At 44.1% G+C, this 22600-nt stretch overlaps 1 protein-coding gene across 1 annotated transcript in view; it reads right to left on the reverse strand.

Moving 5' to 3' along the window:
• The window catches only part of PDE1A (phosphodiesterase 1A), a 105815-nt gene that overhangs the window by 31104 nt on the left and 52111 nt on the right, over positions 1-22600 (reverse strand). Inside the window, exon 2 of the mRNA XM_044427068.1 lies at positions 10542-10655. Coding sequence (XP_044283003.1) covers positions 10542-10655 — 114 coding nt within the window. The remainder of the gene's footprint in view (positions 1-10541; positions 10656-22600) is intronic.

Below are 22600 nucleotides of genomic sequence, written 5' to 3' on the forward strand. Positions count from 1 at the left end.
AAGCATAGCTTGCTCTCTGATAAAAGCTTGAGTTGGAATACGCCTGAAGGGGGAATACAGGAAAAGAGAGAGAGAGAGAGAGAGAGAGAGAGAGAGAGAGAGAGAGAGAGAGTCCACAGTAATGCAAGAAATAAAAAGACTAGCATCCCCTAAAATTGTATTATACAGATAATATACTTCCATATTTCTATCCATATTTCGTATTCATATGTTAGTTCTTTAGGAGGGAAAAATACCCTCCTTCCCTTAGGAAGCTATATAGACATATAAGAAACTAATCTAATGGAAAGAACACATTTTCTCATTTTTCAGCTAAAGTCTTCTATCTCTCTCCCTGCAAGATATCAAACGAATTCCCCCAAAACAGCAATACTACTCAATGCATGCGCACACTGGATTTTTATATGAACAATGCGCTCCCGGGATTCTTTTTCTTCTTTTGATCATGCTATTTGCTCATTAAGAGAATGAGCAACCTCATGCTTCTTTGCACAGAACTTCTTATCCCTGCATGAACTCCCCCCACCCACTCGCTAAGCATGACAGGGAGTCCTTGATCAAAATTCCTTTGTCCAAAGAAATTATGACGAAGGAGGGAGGAGCAAAGCCTCTCCTACAATAGTTCCCTGAGGGTCAGGAGGGGGGACTATAGAAGAGAAATGGATGTTTCAGCCTGATCTGCTGCTGAGATGCAGGAACTTGAGCAAGTCTGGCTGATTTTGGAAATGAAGCCGTTTCAAAGCAACTGGATCGTGCTGCTTGTGGGAAGCAGCAAAAGTTCTTCTGCTTTGCTGCTGATGTCTTGGACATGTTCTTGCCCTGTGAAAGCCTTACAAGCCTCGTCACAGAGGAGAGATTTTAAAGAAATCAAAGTGCAAGCATCGTGACATTATATAAACATACCCAGTGCTTTTTTTGCCATAGAATGCACCGGAATGGAGTTCCAGCACCTTTTTTCAACAAATTTTCCAAGTTTTAAAAGTAACTTTTGAAAATTTGATGTTTGGTCCATGTGGATTTGAATCGCCCTGTCGAGCGTAGCAGGTCAGCTGCAAAATCATTAAAATGGTGCATGCGGGCTGCTTGTGTGTTGAATCCGATTCATGCGTTCTTCATCCGCGCTGGTTGTGATGGCGCTGCTCAGCTTGTGGTGCTGCTCGGCTTGTGACTGGTTGTATGGTCACGTGCTGAGTGTTTACTGTGGGTGGCAACCGTTATGTTTCATTACACAACTGACGTGTGTGGGTGTGTGTAGACTACGTACGAAAGGTAAATAATTTCATGAGTTCCAGCACCATTTTTCTTACAAAAAAAGCACTGAACATACCTTCATGGGCGTATGGGAGTATAACTTCATGGGCAAGAAATAAAAGAATTGGATCAATGTGACTCACAATCTTGCCTACATTTGCTGCCCAGATGTCCACAATAAATCTATTCCAGAGAGGGGGAACCAGGCCATTTCGCCAATGCTACTGAAGACCGCCTCCATAAGACCACCTCACCACCAGTGGCTGCTCTGAGGGAATTGAGGAGTGCCATACCAGCAGACCAGATGAAAAGCCTCCACCTACCCCCTCTCCCCTCCCCACTTCTTTTGAAACCGTATGCGTGGGGGCAGAAACTGCCTTTTTTATGGTTTATCTGTAACTCATTCCAGGAAAATTTGCAGCTGAGGGACGGGACGGGAGGGGGGGATAAATAAATAAATACTGTCATCACCATTACCCAGATAAGTAATAGACACTGCCTTGTATGCAATGATGTCCGTATGTTAGTGGGAGTAGCTGAATAAGCGAGTCCACAAAGTAAAGTGAAAGCTTAAAAAACAAACTTTGCATGGTTGCGAAAGGCACACTTAAACACCCCGAAACCGAAACAGAGCGCCCCCAAAAATAAATAAAAATAAAAGCCCTGGGTGAAGTAACACATGTGGTGTTCTCTACATGTATCCAGAGGAGCTGCACTCTAGACGACTTTTATTAACAAGAAGTTGTTAATTCACAGGATCTTCTTGTGGTTTCACTGCAGAATGGAGATCCAAGCGCCGTATCAGCAGCATTTGCTTCCCTACTTTTCTGTAATATAACTTCTAGGTAGCGTTGTGGTTTAGCAGCATAGTACACAAAAGGAAAAAAAAGGGGGGGGCGCTTTGACATTTAAACGCTGCATTTTCCCTGTTCCATGCCAGGAGAGCACCAGTAGACACAGAAGCAAAGCTGGAGGGCCACAACATCATCTCGAGAACCTGCACACAACCCTGAGTAGGAAATGATGAATGCACAATAAATGCCTCATGTAGGAAAGTCCTAAGAGCACTTAGGTCAAACTTTCTATTAGTGCCATCTTGCACCGTAACTATTCCAACGCTATCCACTGATGGAGTGGACAATGCAGGTGAGAAAGACTTCCCCTCCCTGGCAGCCGCCCACATGCCATCCCACAAAACTTGCTCTAGCAGGTTGGGCAATCCTCAGGAGGCAGATGGATATTGGGTGGGTGGAGAGGACAGGGAAGTCTCCTCATGTGATATTGGACGGAGACCATTAAAATCCACACTGATGATATTGTTCCAAATTATACAGATTAGAGTTTCCGAAAGTGTTCTCTTCTATGTTACTTTATGATACTCTTTCATTTTCCAGGTGATTTCTCAGGGAACAAACAATGAAGTGAATTAAGGAATTGGCTGGAGTTTCCCCTTCTCTGACCCGTCTCATGGCTACCCAGGGAATGCTGGAAGTTGTGGGACTTATTTTAGTTTAAACACTACTTTAATTTTGTTACTCAAACATTAGTTTTATTATCTTGCTTAGGTGGGGTATCTTCTGTGCCCAGGATGAATGTCAATAGAAATTTCTAACTGAGCATAAAACAGTGGCTTCTTTTAGCCATTTTTTCTTCTTCATTATTTTTCAGTTCCAACTGAGGATCTTCCCTTCATGACGAACATCCGAGAACTCCCAAGTGGTTTCTTATTCTCAGGAATCTCAGTGGTCATCCAAATGGACGAGTGAATCTTAATCCATTGTGATTCCTTTTCTGGAAACTCAATTACTTCAAGCACATACTGTGCAGTAATAGCAGTGGCTAAAGAGCCCGTGTCTCCAGTAGGTACTATAGGTGACTCAGCCTCACTCAACAGACAGTAGGCTATTATTAAAGGAGAGCATTTTGCCCATTGGGATGGATGCAGAATTAGGGATACCTAAGTGCAGATGCATTAAAATCATGGGATTTCAGTTAGCTGTGACTCACTCTAGTCCCACGGCTTTCAAAAGGTCTGCTCCCAGGATCATTAAGCCTCTATCCACTTTTATATATCAAAACAGGTATGTGCATACCATGAGGGTGCAACTGGGATTCTTTGCTAGTGCTCTGCCCAGTGCATCCCGAGCAGAAAACCAGTTCCAATAGGACCAATTCTTTCTAGTTATGTACTTAACACTAGATGTCATTCAGATGCTCCCTCGGATGAAAACTTTCAGTTTGTCTGAGGTTCACGGCCTTCCACTTTTAAGCCATCATTTCTGCCTCTCCCCCACCACTGCATGCAGCCTGAAATGGCCGCCCCCTCCTGGTTCCAGTCCTTCCCATGGGCAGGCAGCACATCTGGGCCATGTGTTTGCTGGAGGCTGCCAGCTGCCATGAGGCTCTCTGGCAACCCAGGCAGCACTGGGGCAGGAGGTGAGCTGTGAAAAGTCTTGTGTGTCCACACTGGACATGTGAATGGAGCCTAGATCAGAGCATGGGTGGTTGTCTCTGATGAATCCAGCAGGAAGGTACATGTAATTGGCAAAATGTTTATTCTAACAACATGTTTGGTTCTGAGCACTATGAAAATGCTTTGTCAAGAGCAAAAAAGATTTCAAGAATGAAATGGCCTTTTCTTTCTATTCAAATTCTTATCTTTGTAATGTGAAATTCGGGTGGGGATCCCATTGGATATGTCTTAGTTACACACTTAAAGCTGCTGGAGAGTATTTTCACCATAAGGCCTAGCAAGACTCAAGGGGAGCATTCTGTCTTGTTGCAGATCAGGACTTTTCTTGTTAATTTAGGCAATGTCTAGGAAAAACATTTTTATACACAGCACTTCTTCGAAAAGAAAAGCTTTACCAAGGCAGCCTTATTTTGCAGATTATACAAGTCAGTCAGGACAGTTAAATGTTCTGAGGGCTAAACATGAAACAAGACAAAGGTAGGAAGTAATGGCTAGAAGTCTGGGCTCTCTCCCAGAAAAGGGATTGGGCAGAGGAACAAAGTCAGTGCAGCCCCTACTCACTAGCCAGCTGACTGTTGAGACCTTGGGCAATCACAGCCCTGGCATCACAACGCTAGCCCAGAGAAGCATCAGCGCATTATTAGCACTAGCACTGCAAGAGGGCTGGACCTGCCCATCATCTTCAGCACAAACACTAGTCTAGACCTCCACTGTTTTCCAGAGTGAAAGAAAAAGCTATTTCGGAACAGTTTTTTTCTTTTAAAGATACATTATATACAGAAAATATTTATATTTCCTGTCTCCCCCCATTCTTCTTTTCTACAGAAAAGTAAGACTGTGAAGGTGAAAAGCTTCTGTGCACCTTAGACACAAGGATGGATTCACATTGTTATTACATGCTGAGCTGCCTCCAACTTATAGTCGCCCTTTAACAAAAAGCGATATATGCATCAAGTGCTTCTTGTTGTACAGAATCTGAAGATGACCATATCTGGTTATGTGACAGTGGGCGAATTTGGATGCTTTCAAACAGGATCCTCCCAATTCTAGCAGGAACATGCTAAAGTTTTGCACCTTGGACTATGGGAGTATCCAGCAAAGCCATAGTCTGGGCCAGACTGTGCTCTTAGGACCATTATGGGAGCTCAGTCTTTCCCCACCACATAGAGATACACTCAAAGCTGCAATTCCAAACTTTCCATTTAAAGTTTTGTATCAAAGAAATATCAACTTTAAACTTTGGAATGGCTTTGACTCGGATACATTTGATACCCCCAACCCATGCCCCTTTCTCGGCTTCAAGAGAAATACGATCAGGCCTTATTGATTTCTCCACTAAAAGCTATTACTTTCTAGACAAGTGGGAAACACATTTATTAAGCAGATAATGGGGCCTGGACTAGACAGAACTTGATTGTCATTTCTTTTTGCTTTGCTGGCTGGGGACATTTCACCTCATGAGAAAGACCAAGCAATTTGGCTCCAAATGCGCCCCCCTACTGCAGATTAACCTTTCCAGGACAGTCCAGCAAGCCCAAAGGCAACACATTCAGGCTGGTTTCTGTACCCCTATCTCCTGCTCCAGCAAAGAGGTAGCCCAGGGAAAACTGTCCTTTGGTGGACTCCAGTTACACTGATGGATCCCTTCAGGCTTACCAGGCAGTCATGGTGAGACCCACACTCCAGGGGTGGCAGGAGAGCTGCCTTTTTGCATTCCCACCATGTCCCTGAATGCCCGGTATTGTGTTCCTCCAGGACACAGAGGGAATTTGAATGCAGGGGCTCTCAGGCCCAACTGCCCAATAGGGAGGGCTTAGGGCAGAGGTCAGCACTGGTGGGCTCTGCTGGGACACTGGCAACTACCTGTTTCCTCATCCCAGCCCACCCCACCTCACCACTGAAGGTATATCTCAGTCCCCTGGCATCTCAAGCCCTGCCCAGAAGAAAATCCTAAGGTTGATACATGCAACTATCTCTGAGGGAAAGCAGGACATTCACATGGGTCTGGAATGATGGTTAGAATGGTGGCTGTTCTTGTCGAAGTGTTGACACCCACCGAGTTAATGGCTTGGATCAGTCTGTGATCATCTGCTAAACAGAATGCTTAGTTTGGTTTATTCCATGATGGTCCTTTGGGCATCATTATAATTTACCTCTCAGTTTAAAAAGTGTGTTGGAAACTCAGCTCTGCCCCATATTTCTTATGGCTAGATATCTTGACATTTCTATCACTGCAAATAATTCCTATTCTACATGGGGGAGGTTAAGATACTTACGTACAGTAAAGGCCAGAGATTTGGTGAATTTTGCTGTTACTGGTATATCTTACCAGGGGTGTCACATGGAAGTACTTCCTGACAGTCAGGACCCCGAGGGTATGAAATGGACTTCTATGGGAGGTGGTTGAGGCCCCTTCGGTGAGGGTGTTCAAGGATAGGCTGGACATGCACATGGTAGGCATGTCGTGAGCGGAGCCGGCTGGAGCCGGGGGTCAGACCACATGACCCAGGAGGCCCCTTCTGACTTGCTCAGTTTCTTTGTTTCTATCTTAAGATTTTAGGATGACGAACAAAAAAAGCGTTAAAAGCGTTCAGGCACCAAAGGAGCAGCAGTGTAAAGCATGTTGTGGCCTGAAGAAAAGGGCAAGATTTGTCCCACTGCATGTAGAAAGGCCAACCGGCACGTCAGATTAATCTCTTTTCAGCATTGATGAGGGAGGTGCAGAGAAGGCCACAAGACACACAGCACTTTGCTGCCACCTCGCACCATCCTTTACCTGGGGTGACAGCTTTAGTGGTAGGGCCAGCCTTGGTAACAACATTCATTTTTGACATTTACACATGTAAATTACCCGGAAAAACTTTCTGTCCATGAATGATAAAAATGAGGGTGATATATGAGCATATGCAGAGGGGACTCTGTTCACTTTGCAGTTTGTAATGTCAGCATTGCTCAATATTTTCCTCTGGGCTTCTAAAATTCGAAAGTATTACCAATATGCATCAATTATCACTCTTTTTCTGATATGCATTGTAACATAATTTGTAGGAATTTCCCCCCCCCCCCTCTTTCTACTTATATAAATATTGGATGACAACACCAACTATTGCCCAGAATCAACTGGGGAAGCTGTGACAAATTTATCATTCAAGTGAATTCTATAAAATGTCTCAATAGTTTCAGTATGTAGTTTCTTTAGAAAAAAGTTGCCCTGGGTCAGAACTTTCCAAATCAGTGTGAATTTATACATGCCTAGGGCTACAGTAAAAAGATCAAAGGTGCTTTTTGCTCATGTCTATTATGAGCTTAAACCAAATTATTTGGAAGTCCCACTAAGGTCAATGGCATTTATCACCATTAAAATTCTCATGAATAGAGCATGAAGGACTCTTCCAGCTGAGCACTGTGGACCTTTTCCAAACCAAAAATGCTTTTTATGCCATAATGAGTGTGAATTTGCAAATTTACTTATTATGGGAAATGTTATGAATTCAGAAATCTGTCATTCTTCCACACAGGCCCATTCTTATAAATGCAGAGCTTGTGTGGAGAAATACAGTTACTGAAGAAAGCACTTTTGATATTTAGAAGATATCCCTTCATCTGTAGAAATATATATATGCAGCATCTACTGTATATGCCTATCCGCAGATGAATGGATATTTGTTCAATGTGTAATTGCTGCTTGGATTTCTTAACCAGTAAGTGCTGGATATCTTTATCAGAAGGGATTCTATTCAGACCCTCTCAAGTATGATTAGAGAAGCCCTTCACAATGTGTGTGTGTGTGTGTGTGTGTGTGTGTGAACCATATGAGCATGTGTCCTGAAAGCCTGAATACTGTATCTCCTGGATTCACTCTGAAGCAATCTCTTCAAATGTTCTATTGTGCCACTAAAGAAAACAAGAAAAAAAAAACTGAAGGCAACAGCTGGATGCCAAAAACAGCAAGAAGTGCTGAAAAGTGCTCAGCCAATATACTTAAACCACTAGACTATAAAATGTAAAAGTCATAATGTACATTTTATTACAGTATATTTATTATATGGTATACAAACATATGAGGCTTAAAGGTTAATATACAAAACCCAACAACTTAATTGTATGTTGAAATAGGAGGCAGTGAATTCAGATTCCATGGGCATCTGGTAATATTCTGATTTGTTAGATTTCATCAGGAGCGACCAATAAATGAGCAAAGTTCTTCCTCCATAAGAATCATTCTTTAAATTCTTTCACTGAGGAACCCTCAGCTGCTTAAAAGCGAAGGTCTTCTTAAAGCACCTTCTCAATATTCCTTTGTTCTGTGCTATAAATATTAAATCCTGCAGTTAATCAACTCGAGTGCTGGCTGCCACTTGGGCAGAACTATTAGGATTCTATGCAAGATCCACAATGACACTCTAAAATAAAGCATATATGTGCCTTTTGCATACTTACTAGAGTCCAGAAATTGAATTATCTGTTCCATGCTTTTCAGCACTTCCCAGTTCTTTCCACTAAAGCTACATATTCAAAACACAGTGTGGCCTGGTACAAACTTCAGCTCTGGCTTGCATTCGCTATGCAATTCTATTCATCTGCAATAAATTCTTCTTCAAACATAAAGTGCTGGGAATTTATCACAATTATTTTTCCCTGCCTGAAAAAGCCTTGGCCATATTGTTTTGTGAATGTTTATGTGTTCCATTTTAATGTACTCTACGTATTTTTCATGTCACATTTTTGCGTAACCTGTATAACTTTTGTCCTGACCTTTTTAACATTGTGGTTTGAACTTGAGTGGTCAGGAATCTGTTCCTCTTGGTCTGACTCTAATCACTTGTGTGAATCCAAAAAGCACACGTGCTTTGCTATGTGATATTGGCTGCAGGAGAGCCTGAGCAGCCCTGGGGCTGCAAGAAGCAGAAGGGAGAGTTGAACCCTTTCTCCTCCACCCTGGCCCTAACAAAAACCAGCCCCAGCAGCTTTTCACATTCATGAAACTATGAAAAGGATGCTCCACAGGACACTTCCCTATAGCAGAGCCTAGAAGGTTGTTACGACAAAATGCACAATAGGCAGCATACAGAGGTTTTAAATACATAAATAACATACTACTATGATAAAAACATGGGGGCATTTGAGCAATGCAGAGTTGTTGGGTAAGGTTCTATTTCTTTTCTTTTTGATTTCTCACTACAGGAAATAGTAAATCTCATTTTACAAGTGTCAAGAGCAGCATGGATGGGCAGAAGCCCAGCAGGGAGCCACTGACAAATGTCCCTTCGACTTTCTCCTCCTTTTTGCCATTGCAACCTGCTTGTTTACCTTCTTCTCCCTCTCTGAACCAAATATTGTTGGTGCCCATCAAGTAAGCTGGGGGGCGGGGGGGGGAGCAACAATCAGAAAGAGGATGAGGAAGACTCCTTAGGGGGGATCCACTGAGGACGCCTTGCCTTAGGACCTTCCCAAACCTGCAGGCAGCACAACTGTCTGTTCCCTAGGTATTCAGTCCGGATGGATAGAATTTGGTATGTGCGTATAAACAACACAGGGCTACAAAACACACATATATGGTATCTAATATAATAAGGTTGGCCCCCTGGAATTATGAAAAGGCCAGACCGTTAAGTTTAATAAGTAAATAGAACCAGACGCATATGCTACATCCAAGTGAAGCAGAAGATATTTTGGCAGCCGCACTTAGGAGCACATTCAGTTCTGAATAAAATGCTAAAAGGTCAAGATGGTGAAATGCAAAACTTAGGTAAACAGGCTAGAACTTGGTCTCACACTAGATCCAGTTTCATTGACATGTCTATACTAAAAATTATTTCAAGCAGTAACAATGAAGACATGAAATTAGCGGTGAAATCATTCTGAAATTGTTTCGTGTATGCACTTGGCTTGGCACAAAGGGAAACATCTGCATTTACAACTATAAAAAATCTGATTCATCACAGATGTACTAAGAGAAAGGATACAATCATCAGATACAACCTTCTCTTCTAATAAGCATTTTGAACCAAGACTCTCGAAAAGGCAACAGGTAACATAGTTTCCATGTGAACATATCTTAGTTTCTATAGGTAGACTCAAGTCGATAATAACAATAATGGTACTAGACAACTCTTCTGAGTGTTCAAAGCAAGTTGAATATGCTATCTCAAGTAAACCTTACACCATTGGCCCTGGGAGGTTGGGGTATTGTAAGGGAGCCGGAGAGAGAGTGGCCAAAGATTGCATCGTGAATTCAAGCCAGAGCAGAAGTTTGTACCAGGATTTCCTGGTGCACAGTTTCGAGAGCCACCCTATGGCTAGCCAAAAGCGAGCTGCGTGTGTAGCTGTTGGAAGCAGCATAAGTGCCATCCGGCTGATGCATATGAAAGCCCACCCAGTGGGGTAGCACTGATGCTGAAGGCCCTGGCAAAGGCTGAAAGTTCTGCAGGGACTGGAATTATGCCAGTGGTGTTCCACTGGCAGTGTGGACAGAAATCTGGTGTTTCAGGGACTTGTTAGGCTGGCCAAGAATCTGCAGGATCTTAACCTACTTGTCTTTCCAAGGGTCCCCTCAAATGGACCCCAAGCTATTGCTGGTGCAGTTAATTGCCTTGCATTGACTCCAACAGGAACCAAAAAGGGACTTCCCTCCCACAAGAGAGAGGGAGGGTAGCTGCAAGCCAGCAGCTGTCAGCTACAGAATCTCTCCAGCAGAACTGTTCTGTCCACTTCTTTCTTACATACTACACCACAGATGGAAGGAACAATGAATGGGTGGATTGAGAGAGAGATCTCCAGACAGATCAGTCAACCCCTTCTTGTTCTGAAGTCTTACCTTGTTTCATCAATGTATACTGCCTCCAACACAGACGCTGCATATTCAATATTCTTCTTCAGATCAACCACGTTAACATCACCTTTCTCCAGCTGCTTCACTAAACATCGTAATCTGTACAAACAAAAGCAAAACCAGAGAGGGTTAAAAGCCAAACCAATACTCCTTTTAGGGCAGAATCCCATTCCATTATATTATACTTTTGGGAGACTGGCCTTAAATGTCCATGGAAGGTAGACAGTGGCTGTGTGGCAAAATCCCTGGCACTCAGCTGAATATGCTACCGTGTACTCATGGAGCGCCACACCTATGCGCAGGCTTGCCCTCTCGTTTGGATGCAAGCACACCCCGGCTGCCCCTTCTGTTGAGATGAATGAGAAAGCCCTTCCGGTGGGGGAGAACTACGTATCTGTGCTTGGGAAGAGAACCTGTTCTGTGTCATCGCTCTTTATCCCTGAAGATTATTTATCTCTCTCTCTCTCTCTCTCTCTCTCTCTCCTCCAGCCCCCTGCAATGTGAGACAACAGTATGGTATACCCACCCACGGACACTTGCATTTCACTTTGCAATATGCAATGAATATGCTGCTAAAAGATAGGTCAGGCAGGGAAGTGTAAAAGCAAACTGCGAAATGAGAGAGCTATCCCTGGGTTCGCCATATTTTAAATACAGGAAGGTATATTCCGGGGTAAGCAACTTCTGGGGGCCCAGGCGCTATTTTAATCCTCCAGTTCCTTACTGCAGGGTGCAGTTTGCAAGTTGCCAGGTGCCCCCACAGTGCTGAAACGGAGCAGAGCACGGAGCTCTACAATGGCGAAATTGAGCATGTTTGCAAGCAAAATTTAATCCTTTTGGCGCTCCACTGTGAGCGCAGAGCACCAAGAGGGTTACAAGCTAAATTTGGACCTCTGGATATGCCATACTCACTATAGGTTCCGTTTGAAAAAGGGAGGGCAGGAAAGTGAGGCCTGCAGGCCACACGGTGCCAGGATCCTGCATGTTAACTAGGTGGCCAGTGTCAGCTTCCACCTCAGCCGTGACTGCTGGCTCTTGCATGGTGGGTGGAAAGTCCAAAGGTGAACTGTCTGCCTGGCCTGTGGAACACACTCAGAATCCTCTGTGCCATTGGGAATCTCAGAAATGGGTCCCCGGCAGGGTGGACTCGAAGCACTTTGCGTGGAATGCGCAAGAATCCTCGTCGACAATGTGCAAAAGATGCCAAGTCCTGGGGCTGCAGTCAGTGGAAGCAGGGACGGCATGGGCGGCCCTCCCTGCCCCTCCGAATGGGTGAACATTTTGTTCAGGGTTCCACCCCCATTTAGCATTTTTGTATTTGTTGTCATCCAAGATAGCTAGGGCAAAACATATCACTGTCATGGGTTAGGGTTGCACGGAGAACAGGGTGCGAACGCTCAGGCCCAGTGGCCAACTCTAGCTGCATGGAGTTGCTGAGACAGAAATGCCCCCATCTACCAGCCCAACTGCCTTTCTCCAAACCATCGACTGTTTCTGGTTTCCTGGCTTTTGTGCCATTTTTTCCTTTCTAAAAGGTTCGAATGCCTCCCCCGAGAGTGAGCGACCAACAGTGAGAGCTTTCAGCGACGCTATGAAGGCACTTTTGGCCCTGCTCATTTTGCCACCACCCCTCCAAGCCCTGAAATGCATCCCCCAAGAGCTCCTGCAAATGGAGATCAGCCTTCAGGCTGAAAAAGGTTTTCCACTGCTGACAGCCACCATCCTCCGTCAGTGATAATCACAATCTATCCACTCCCACTCCAGACGTTCCACCATCATAAAGATGGGCATTTTACTGAAAGTTCATGCATTTAGGCTTAAATGCTTGATAGTCCTCTGGAAATATTTGTTTATGGTACTGAAATGATATTCCCAGTACCTACAGCTGGTTCATTGTTTGATATTCACAGCTATTTAAAGCTGCAACATAAGTTGTTGCTTCAGCATTCATTTTTATTATGGTTATAAATAGCCTAAGCTCTCTTGCTCTTCTTTCTTTATTTTGGTCAGGTCCACTTTCCTGTTTTGGGTTTTTCAAAAAATGAGAAATGAAACCTGTATATTTAATGAAGGCAAGCATGCGACCTTGGAAATACATACTAAAAATACATACTGTACTCTCTTGGAGGAACAGGATGGCTTTTGGCAGCCCAAGGACTTATTCTGAAAACTTTTTGTGAGCATTCTGCTCTGAATCTTCGGTGACATTGGACAAACCAGTTCACCATGTGGCAATCATCAGCAAGTCTGCCCATTTCATAAAAGTTTGCTGAAGTTCAGCAATTCAAATAACTGTGGCCGGTATGGAACGTTTCCTGGTCAACGTTGTTCCATCTCTAACTGATTTTATTTTTCTTTATGAAAGGCATTGCTAGCTTGCTCTTCTTACATTTATTCCATTTCAGTTGCATCTCCATATGGTGAGATCCAGTGTTCAGGACTGGCATCAAGGATGGCCATGACTGGGCACCTGCGGAAGACCCACTCCCCAGCTGGGGCCCAGTGCAGAGCCTCCTGGAGCTGTGCCCCCTCTTCCCCATGGCAGCCTCCTTGTTCCCCAGCCTCTCAGCCTGGCCAAGTCCACGAAGAGGGTGAGAAGGAAGCACGGGAGAGGCCCCTGCCTGCCTGCTACCTTCTGGGCTCTCTCCCTGCCCAGCAAGCAAGGGGTGGTGATGAGGAGAGAAAAGAAGTACAAGGGCAGCTGGAGACCATGCCCAACATTAGTATGATCTTTGCAGAACCAGGTCAAGACTCTTACACTGGCAGATTATTACTGTTTTTTATTATATGAACAATGATGATATGCTGGTTTTATTATATTGTACCTCTGCTACTGAGCACTTCCTTGGAAATTGTTAGACTAGACATTTTTAAAAGCTAAAAAAAAATAAAACTGACATGATTCCTAACCCAGAAAGCATAGTCAGATCTTCCAATCTCTTGGCACTAAAAAGCAATCCATTTTTGGGAAAAACAAAAGAATGACCAAAAAAAAAAAAAAAAGGGCAGGGGGTCTACAAGCACTTTTAAGATGATTTCATTAACACTGGTAAGACTATGCCACTGTTCCTGCTCACACGCTAAAGCTGTGGGATAAAGAGATGCATTTTAAACGAGACCCAGCATTAGTAGCCATTTAATTTCCTCTGAGAAAATTAGTTTTACATTTCCACCTCCTGTGTGAAATGTTAAGCTGCACTGCTGTACTCCCTTCAGCATAATTCAGTTCCTACATAGAAAAAAATAATTAATTGAAAATAATGAGGCCCTAAGGTCCATCCTCTAGGATTTTAATAGACCTGTGCTCAATATTTTATAAAGCCTGAATACATTGTATAGATACGGTCTTAAAAAGCTATGCAAATCTCTCCTAACACTCAGCAGGAAAGAGGAAGCAGAGCACCAAAGTTTCTGCCTGTTTATTAACACCAAAGCCCAAGGCTCAGGGTTTGAGAGACACTGTGCAGAGCAACCTTCTGGATTCTGCTGCGTGTGGAATTTTTTCCCCACCTGCCTCAATATAAGGAAGTTTGTCATTAGGAATTGTTTTACTTCTTGCCCACGTAAGGAACATCATGGCAAGGGGGAGAACAGTCTGGCCCCCCTGTCAGTGGCCAGAGAATGATCAGCTAAGGAAACAGCTCTTCCCACTGCCTGAAACAACATACCTCATAGAGGTGTTGAGGATAAATTGGAGCAAAGGAGGATTATGTAATCTTCCTTGGGTTCCTTACTGGAAAAAAGGTGTGACTTTAACAAACATTCTGTTCTGTCAGTTGTCCCCAGAGTCCTCAGATAAAATGGGAGGGGAAATAGGCCCTCTGCCCCCAGCCAGAGGAACAAGGGCTGCTGTTTAGATTTTATACTGCTTTTAGATTTTTTTACTACTGTACCAAAGGGTGCCTTGAAGATATTTGATTGTAAGAGGAGGCATTTTTAAAATAAAAAAACACTGCTCCCTCTTCCATTGAAAAGAGGTTTATAGAAAAAGGCCAGTAAAATGATCAAAGGGCTGCAGGAACCCCCAATGAGAAAAGCTTACAACTTTCAGGGCTTTTGAACTTAGGGAAAAATAGTAACGTGGGACATGATAGAGGCTTAAAACATTGTGCACAGTGCAGAAAATATGGACAGGGAGCAATTTGTCTCCTCTGAAAGGACTAGCCTTTGGAGGCGATTGGTAAAGTGACAAATGAAAGAAAAGCCTTTTTCACACACACAATAGTTACGAGTAAAACAATAGAATTCACTATCACAAAATGCAGAGGTAATTTGGATGGCATTAAAAGGGGATTAGACAAATCCATGGATGGTAAGGCTATCAACGACTATTAATCCTGATGGCCACATGTTGTTCTTACCATGCTCATCATTACACATACTGCCTCCAGGATCTGAGGAGCTAGGCCTATGCATACCGGTTACTGGGGAGCACAAGCAGGAGGGTGCGTTGCACTCAGGTCCCGCCTATGTCTTTCCCATTACAGGCATTTGATTGGCCACTGTGAGGCCAGAATAAGCCAGCATTATCTTGAAGAGCTCAGATTTCCCAAGTTCTTATGAAACTGAGGGAGAGGCTCTTGCAAGGAAACACGATTCAGGTGTGTGCTTCAAAGTCCTCAAAGTCCTCTGGGTTTTAAGGTACACATCTTAGTTAATGCACTGGGACGGATCTTAGTACATGCAGTGCTTGTTTTTGTCATAGAACGCACCGGAACAGAGTTCCGGCACCTTTCTTTGACAGATTTTCCAAGTTTTAAAAGTAACTTTTGAAAATCTGATGTTTGGTCCACGTGGATTTGAATCGCCCTGTCGAGCGTAGAAGGTTGGGGGCAAGATCATTAAAACAGTGCATGCGGGCTGCTTGTGGGTCGAATCCGATGCATGCGTACTTCGTCCATGCTGGTTGTGATGGCACTGCTCAGCTTGTGGCGCTGCTTGGCTTGTGATTGGTCATGTGGTCACATGCTGAATGCTTACTGTGGGTGGCAACCGTTATGTTTCGTTACACAACTGACGTGTGTGGGTGTGTGTACAGTGACTGACTACGTGCGAAAGATAAATAATTTCATGACTTCTGGCATGTTTTTTTCTTACAAAAAAAGCACTGCATACATGTATGCTGGATTTCTGACTGTTTCTTGCTTAGCACCAGATGCTGCAGGAGTGTTCACTCCATTCATCTCTAGCCCTGGGTACATTTGGTCATTTGTTTGTAGTTTGGACAAAGCTGTGTTTCGGAAAGCTCTTAAAATTAAGTCCCCTCTTTTAGAACTGGAAGGCTCTATTAATCTTTATTTACCCCATGATTTGTTAAATCACTTGAGGTTAATGAAAATGTCAGCACAATTTTTTTTTCTTTTTACAGTTTCAGCATATAATAAAGTATGTTCACATCCCAGGATGTTTCTTTTGATTTCTTTGGCTTGGTGAAAACCAAAACAAAAACCTGGTTTGCTATGACATGCATATTGGGCCTTTGTGATATCCATGTAATCTGAGTATGAGGAAGATCCCAAATAATAGATGTTCTGAATGTTTATACCCTTTCAGAGCTGTGTTTTTACTTAAATCTGGCTCCCTCATATCTTCCTAAATTGTATGTACCTGGGTTTTCCCTGCATCTGACTGAAAGACAGAACTTATCTTTCCTTAAACATGCTTTTTCATTAGCCTGAAAGGGGAGTTTAAACTTCTTAGAAAAAAAAGCTGGATGTTAAAGGAGTTAATGTGCTGCAGTGATTAGAATGCTAGACTGGGACTTGGGAAATCTGGGTTTGAGTCCCTGCTTGGCCGTGAAACTCACTGGGTCACTTTGGGCCAGGTACTCTTTGCCTAACATACCTCACAGGGTTGTTGTAAGGATGAAATGGAGAAAAGAAGGGCCCTGTAAGCCACCCCATACTCCCTGCAAGAGTTCAAAAAGAGATGGGATATATAAATAATAAAATCGAGCAATACTTCTTGAATGACAACACAAATCTCTTTCGAAACCCATTTACGCATTCCCCAAATAGGGTGCAGTCGAGTGCTGCAACTCAGAGCATTGCCTATATAGAAAGACTTTGTCTAAATTAGTAATCAGGACACAACGTCCACTCATTTCAGCCCCGTTAGTTGCGCAGTAGCCATAAATCCATTGCAGGCACCGCACTGAGGAAATGCCCTTTGTCATCCTCCCCCAGCATTGCAGTGAGGTGAGCAACCAGCTGGGGAGGACCAGACTGACCTCCTTGAACAAACATGATCTGTTTGTTGATGTGATGGTTCATTTGTAAACCGTCATGAGATGTTTTAATGAACGACTGTATAGAGAAAACTTAAATAAAATAAATTTGTGAGTGCAGGTTCATGACTGGCATTCTGTGAGCCCTCTATTATATTTCTATTTACTTTTATTTACAAGGTTTCATCTCAGAAGTGTAAAACTCCGCCAATCCACGCATGGGAAAACTAATAGCTTAGTTTGTCTTCTGTTATCTGATAAGGCTTTGTCTGCGTATTGCTGAGCATGGTCCAAGTAGAGAAGCTGAAGGTAACACACGCTTTCCCTTCAAATTAATTCATATTATTATTATATTGCATTTATATCCCACCTTCTTCCTTTTGTGATAAACCCAAGGCAGCTTACATAGCTCCAGCAGTCTCCTCATGTGAAGGCTGCCCTGAGAAGCCCATGTCTCCTACTCTGCCTTCTGCCCTCTCTTCTCCTCACATCTTCTTCCCAACAAACCTCAGGGCTTTCACCAAGCCGTTCTGTCCTGCACTGTCCTAGCAACCTGCAAGAAAACTTTCCCACTTGGGAAAGTCTGCCTGGCAGGATGTGCTCCATGCCCTCCTGGCATGGTGCTGATGCTGACGGGTGCCTTTCGTGGCCCGCCTGCAGGGCAGAGGCAGCCCCGTGGCAGTGTGCGCAAGTCCTGCATGTAATGTAGGGGAGTGTGGACGGGGAGAGGGGTGGGGGTGGGTGGAGAAGTGTGAGTATTGGCACCAAGGGTGGCAGCAGAGGGGAGTGCTGCTCTTCAGCGACGGTGCTACTCTAGTGAGTAGGTAGCTGCTTTGCAGAGCAATCAAATGGGGGAAAAGGCAGCTGGCTGAGGCCATGCCCAAGGGACAGTCTGGCCAATGAGAAAGAGGTGAGGCAGGCAGGAGCAGTGCACACTGGGATTGTTTCCGAGTTGTGGGGCCTGATGGGATACCGTATGCCATTTAGAACGAAGATGGAGAAGCATGGAAACCATGCATGCATGCATGGAAACCAAGCACCTGTCTGAACCCAGAACACAAGGTGAGATACCATGCTGCATTGTTAATTTTTTTCCAAAATCCACAACTTTCTTGACATTTTAAAATTGCCCATGCTTCAGGGAGGAATTGCTTGCACAGAGTTCAAGTTTGATAGCTGCTCATTCTGCACAATTTTTCTCTTCACAAACACTGATGGTAAACACGAACAAACACTGGAGAGAAATAAGCAGCAAACTGATGTTTGGAAAATCTCAGAGAGTTCAAACACTAGTTGTTCAACCATCCCTAAAAATATGAGTGAAGTTCAACAGCTGTTAAGGATTAAGATTTAAAACCATCATGCCTCTGTAGAAATTTTGTATTAGTTCACAAGGTTGACAGGGGAAATCAACTCAAGAACTTGATGACAAATTTGGCAGTTCTTCACTGATGTCATAATAGAGAGCATTACAGAAGGAAACTATTAGTCAAGACTTCTGAGGATGGATAAGAGATCAATTAGCACAGTAGAGAAAAAACTGGCAAGTGAGAACAGCAAATACCGCAGACTAAGAAGTAAAAGGAAATGCTAGGAATTTCTCAAGAAAATGCTAGCTTGCCATCAACAGGGAGACTGGGGCTTGTGGGGAATGTTCAGTCACACAATCCGAAGCTAAAATCTGAAGTGTCCTGCATCCTGAAGCTGTAAAGGCCCCAGGAAATGTGCTCAGGTATGCGTGAGGTGAGATCCTCGTTCTTCTTACATGAATGGTCATAATACATGTTTATTCAGTGAAGCACAACCAAATAGGCTGGACATAATCTGAATGCAATGCAGAGTAACGCAGGGAGGAACAGAACCCCAGAGCAATTAAGAATAGGTCAAGCAATTACAAAAGGGCAAAAGCGGTAGGGTTAAGTAAATGGGCATCACTGTGTTTTCCATTTTCTCAGTTAATAAACCCTGCTGACCCGTCAGTGAAAACAACATGCAGAGCTGGCTGAGTCCAGTCTGTGGGGAAAATGTGTATGTTGAGAATATCTTGGAAACATCTCTAAAGTTTAATAGTAATTCTGCTTAGCAACGAAGCTAATTAAATGGGCTGTAATGTCACTGAAAATTCAGGGGGGTAGCTGCTCACCATTATGCAGAAAAAACACATCCACAGAAGAACTGACAGGTTTAGAGGCTGAACATCTCAGGAAACAATGACCAACAGAAGAATCTTGCTCGGTTTGGACCTCACTGTTCCCTTTGGTTGGCACCCCTGTTGCTATCCCTTTTGTGAACAACATAATCAAGAGATGAAACATAGCATTTGGGACTAGTTCCGATAAATATATTTGTGCAAAAGGTATTTGCACATACTTAGCTGTTTTGGGATGAAAGACTATTTCTGTGACTCTCTCAGCACACGGCATCCCATTGTATCCTGTGCTGGATCCAGGCATCCAGGTGGAGGAAACTGGCCTGCAGCACCGATTCTGAGTCAGAGGGGAAGGCTGTGGAGTCAGGCCCAGCTGTGGAAGTCAGAGCGCTTAGTCCTGCCAGGTCTTCCATGAAATGATGAGACACAGGCCACTAGTATGGACTCTCTTCCACAGCTGGGAGACCTGAGTCTGATAGAGGGTCGCGTTTCTTGACCAGGACCATCTTCTGTAGGAGGGGGGCTTCGTGGCAGTGCCTATTTCAGGGCTGTCTCCTTTGGGGCATTAAGACCTAAAGGGTATGCAGACAGAGGTGCTCAGAGAGACTCAGCAACTGCTTGAGACTGATATTCTGAAATAAAATAGTATTTTCTTCCTTTAGGAAAGTTAACAGCAAGTCGGCCAAAAATACCTCCCCAGGAAGCTGCTACAGAAAGGTCCCAACCTGGATAACACTTTGCTGTGCTTTGAAGAATATTTACAACTGGCAGTATTTTCACCTTATCTTGATTAAATTCTTGATCATTTACACCCACCCAGTCCATATCCTTTCCCTAGACTTTCATGCACTTTAGTTGCCCTACTTCTTGACCTAATCCCATTCAGTCCAGCCCACAAAATGACTTCTAGATCCTAAACTGGCCATATTTCCTTCTCTCCTAGAAGCTGGACTACAAATATTCTGTGAGCTTTGTTCTCTGAGGTGTCAGATTGTTCATTAGCACTCAGCTGATGGCTGCCAGAAGCTTCATTGCTGCCACAAGTGTCATATGGCATAAGCTATTGAAATTAAAGCATCTGAAATGGGCAAGAACTGACTTCCTGAGAAAAGAGACTTTTCGGTGGCAAGGTACATTCCCATATATTGTAGTGAGAAAAGAGGACTGCAGGTTCTCCTAGGCTAATGACAAAGTATTCTGTTGGCAGTACAGAACAGCAAGACTCTTTGGTCAGACTGAGCAACGTTTAGCCTGGGGACCTAAATAAGTCCCTCATCCTCCAAATACAGAGCTAAAGTTGTCCTGTAATTATTTCCAACTATCAGATGGCTGTTTACATTTTTAAGAAGTCTTGTATTGTTTCTGGCAGACATTCAGAATCTGACTTTGGCAGACATTTACAGGAAGGGAAAAGCAGACTCGCGAGCAGAATAGCCAGTCTCTATGTGCCTTTGCCATTTATTTTTGATGCACTGGCACTTTTGACTGACCACAGACGTCATAAGGGAGCAGGGGAATTAAACATTACCCATTACTTCTCTCTCTTTTATGCATGTAATTAACATACTTTGCTTTCCAGCACTCTGGAATTAGCATTTTGAGCCCATATAATGTCTACATTAAGTATAATGGTTTTTCAGGAGGAAAAGCAAACCAACCAACTTCTGTCAACTTTACGAGCAGATTTCTCTGTAATAGGAATAAGAGGTCTGTTTGATTAAAAATTAGCATGGGAATTTTCTCTGCAAGGTGAATGTCAAGGGATCCCACGCTATGCAACTACTTAGTCTGAATTCTGTTCATTTCTGTGAGGTTTTAAAGATTAGATTTCCAAAAGTAAGACATTTTAATTTGTGCCTGGTGCGGGGAGCCCCGCCCCCCCCCACTACTGAGATGCAATATTCTGGAATGAGGAATGCTGACTGAAAATAAATAAACAGATAAATAAAGCTAAAAACAGAACTATTCATTTCCCAGAAAATATTTAGGCCTTCATCTAGAGAAAAGGCTACTTTTCTTGTCTCCCGATTGTCTTACAGCACTTACACAGACATTTGTTTCTGCTCAAGCTGCTAAGAAAAGCTAGGAATATAGGAATGCCACACATTCGAGAAGTACACTCATCACAATAATTAAAATAATTCCATTCTGTTTTAGCCAATGAATTGCTAAAATTTTAAAGAGGTAGCAAATGACATTTCCTTTTTGTATTTGCCTCACAGCAGCCTGCCATGAGACTTGGGAGAAAATGAAGTTCAGCCAGGAAAGAGGGAAAAGAACAAGGGCGCCTGCCCGCCCGCCCTGCTGGCTCATCAGCCCCGTAAATGCAACAGGCGGCACTGCGAAGCACACCGAGAATGCCGCCACGGGACAGGGCGTGCTTCACCTGGAACTGCTTCGGCTTGATCAGGCATTGCCACAACCTGGCCATCCCGAGCCACAGGGCACTGGTGCTGGGATGGCTGCTGGGGACTGTCGCTCCGAGAACCTGCCTGCTGCCAGGTCTGTGCACAGTGCGCCTGGCATAGTTTTCCTTCCTGAATGATCCCCTCATTCCCAACCCATCTGTTCCTCTGTTTATTCTCAGTGTTCCTGTCATTCTTCTTTCATATTGTCTTGGTGTCGTTTTGTTTTTATTGCCACTTTTGATTTTGATCACTTCACGTTGCCTGCCTTTTTCCCTTCCCTGGCAGCCGGCATTCCTGAAAATTAACCTCCTCCTGCTGGGGTTCCCTGAACTACCGTATGTGTTTCCCCGTCATCCTGAATTCCTTGCAAGAGAAAAGAAAGGCAGGCTATAAATGTAACGACGACGACAACGAGGAGGAGGAGGAGGAGGAGGCTCGGAGGGAGAGTTTCACTGCCACCCCCAGAATCAGCATTGCTTCCTTGCCTGTATCCTTCCTTTTCCTGCTGTCAGTTCTTCCTATCCAGCTGTGGGCTGCCTCATGCCAGCTCCCTTTGTCTAGGGCCACATGCCATGCTCGGTTCTGTCCTTGAGTGCAACATGGTTAGCAACTGGGGTGGGTCCATTGGATGCCAACCTACTGGTCAGTTCTGGATCAGGACCATAGCATAAGATTATGGAGGAGCTTTCCCCAACCTGGTGCCCTTCAGCTTTTTTGGCCTGCAACCCCCATCATCTCTGCCCATTGATCTCTGGGCTGATGGGAATTGCAGTTCAAAGCATGTGGAGAGCACTAGGATGAGGGATGGGTGCTCTGGCCCCTGATATGGTCCTAATCAAGCTCAACGCCACACGACAATCTGCATTGCAAAAGGGTCCCCTTGAACGGAGCTTGGGCCAGGACCCTTAGAGAAGGCCCTGATTCAAATCATCACCACTTGTGCCTGCTGCAAAAAGAAAGACGAGGAAGAGCACTGTGCATGCAACGCAAAATGGAAGGCACGGAAGGGCGAGCCCAGTTTAGGACCCCCACCAGGGCAAAGGGTTAGAGCTGTTCTGTCCCTCTGACCCATATCAAGAGGCTCACCCTGGCAATTTGTGTATGCGTGTGTGCCGGGGGGCGGGGGGATCCACCACTCAAGGACAGGACTATGTATGCTGTTACGCTCAAATATCCTCCCGCTGCCTTGTGTGTCTTTGTATTTCAATTTGTTTCTGTTTGGGTCTTTATTTTATTGACATGGGCCACTTCAGTCACTGTC

Source organism: Varanus komodoensis, unplaced genomic scaffold (assembly GCF_004798865.1).
Source record: "Varanus komodoensis strain SLA01 unplaced genomic scaffold, ASM479886v1 scaffold18_1, whole genome shotgun sequence".
Taxonomy (NCBI): Eukaryota; Metazoa; Chordata; class Lepidosauria; order Squamata; family Varanidae; genus Varanus; species Varanus komodoensis.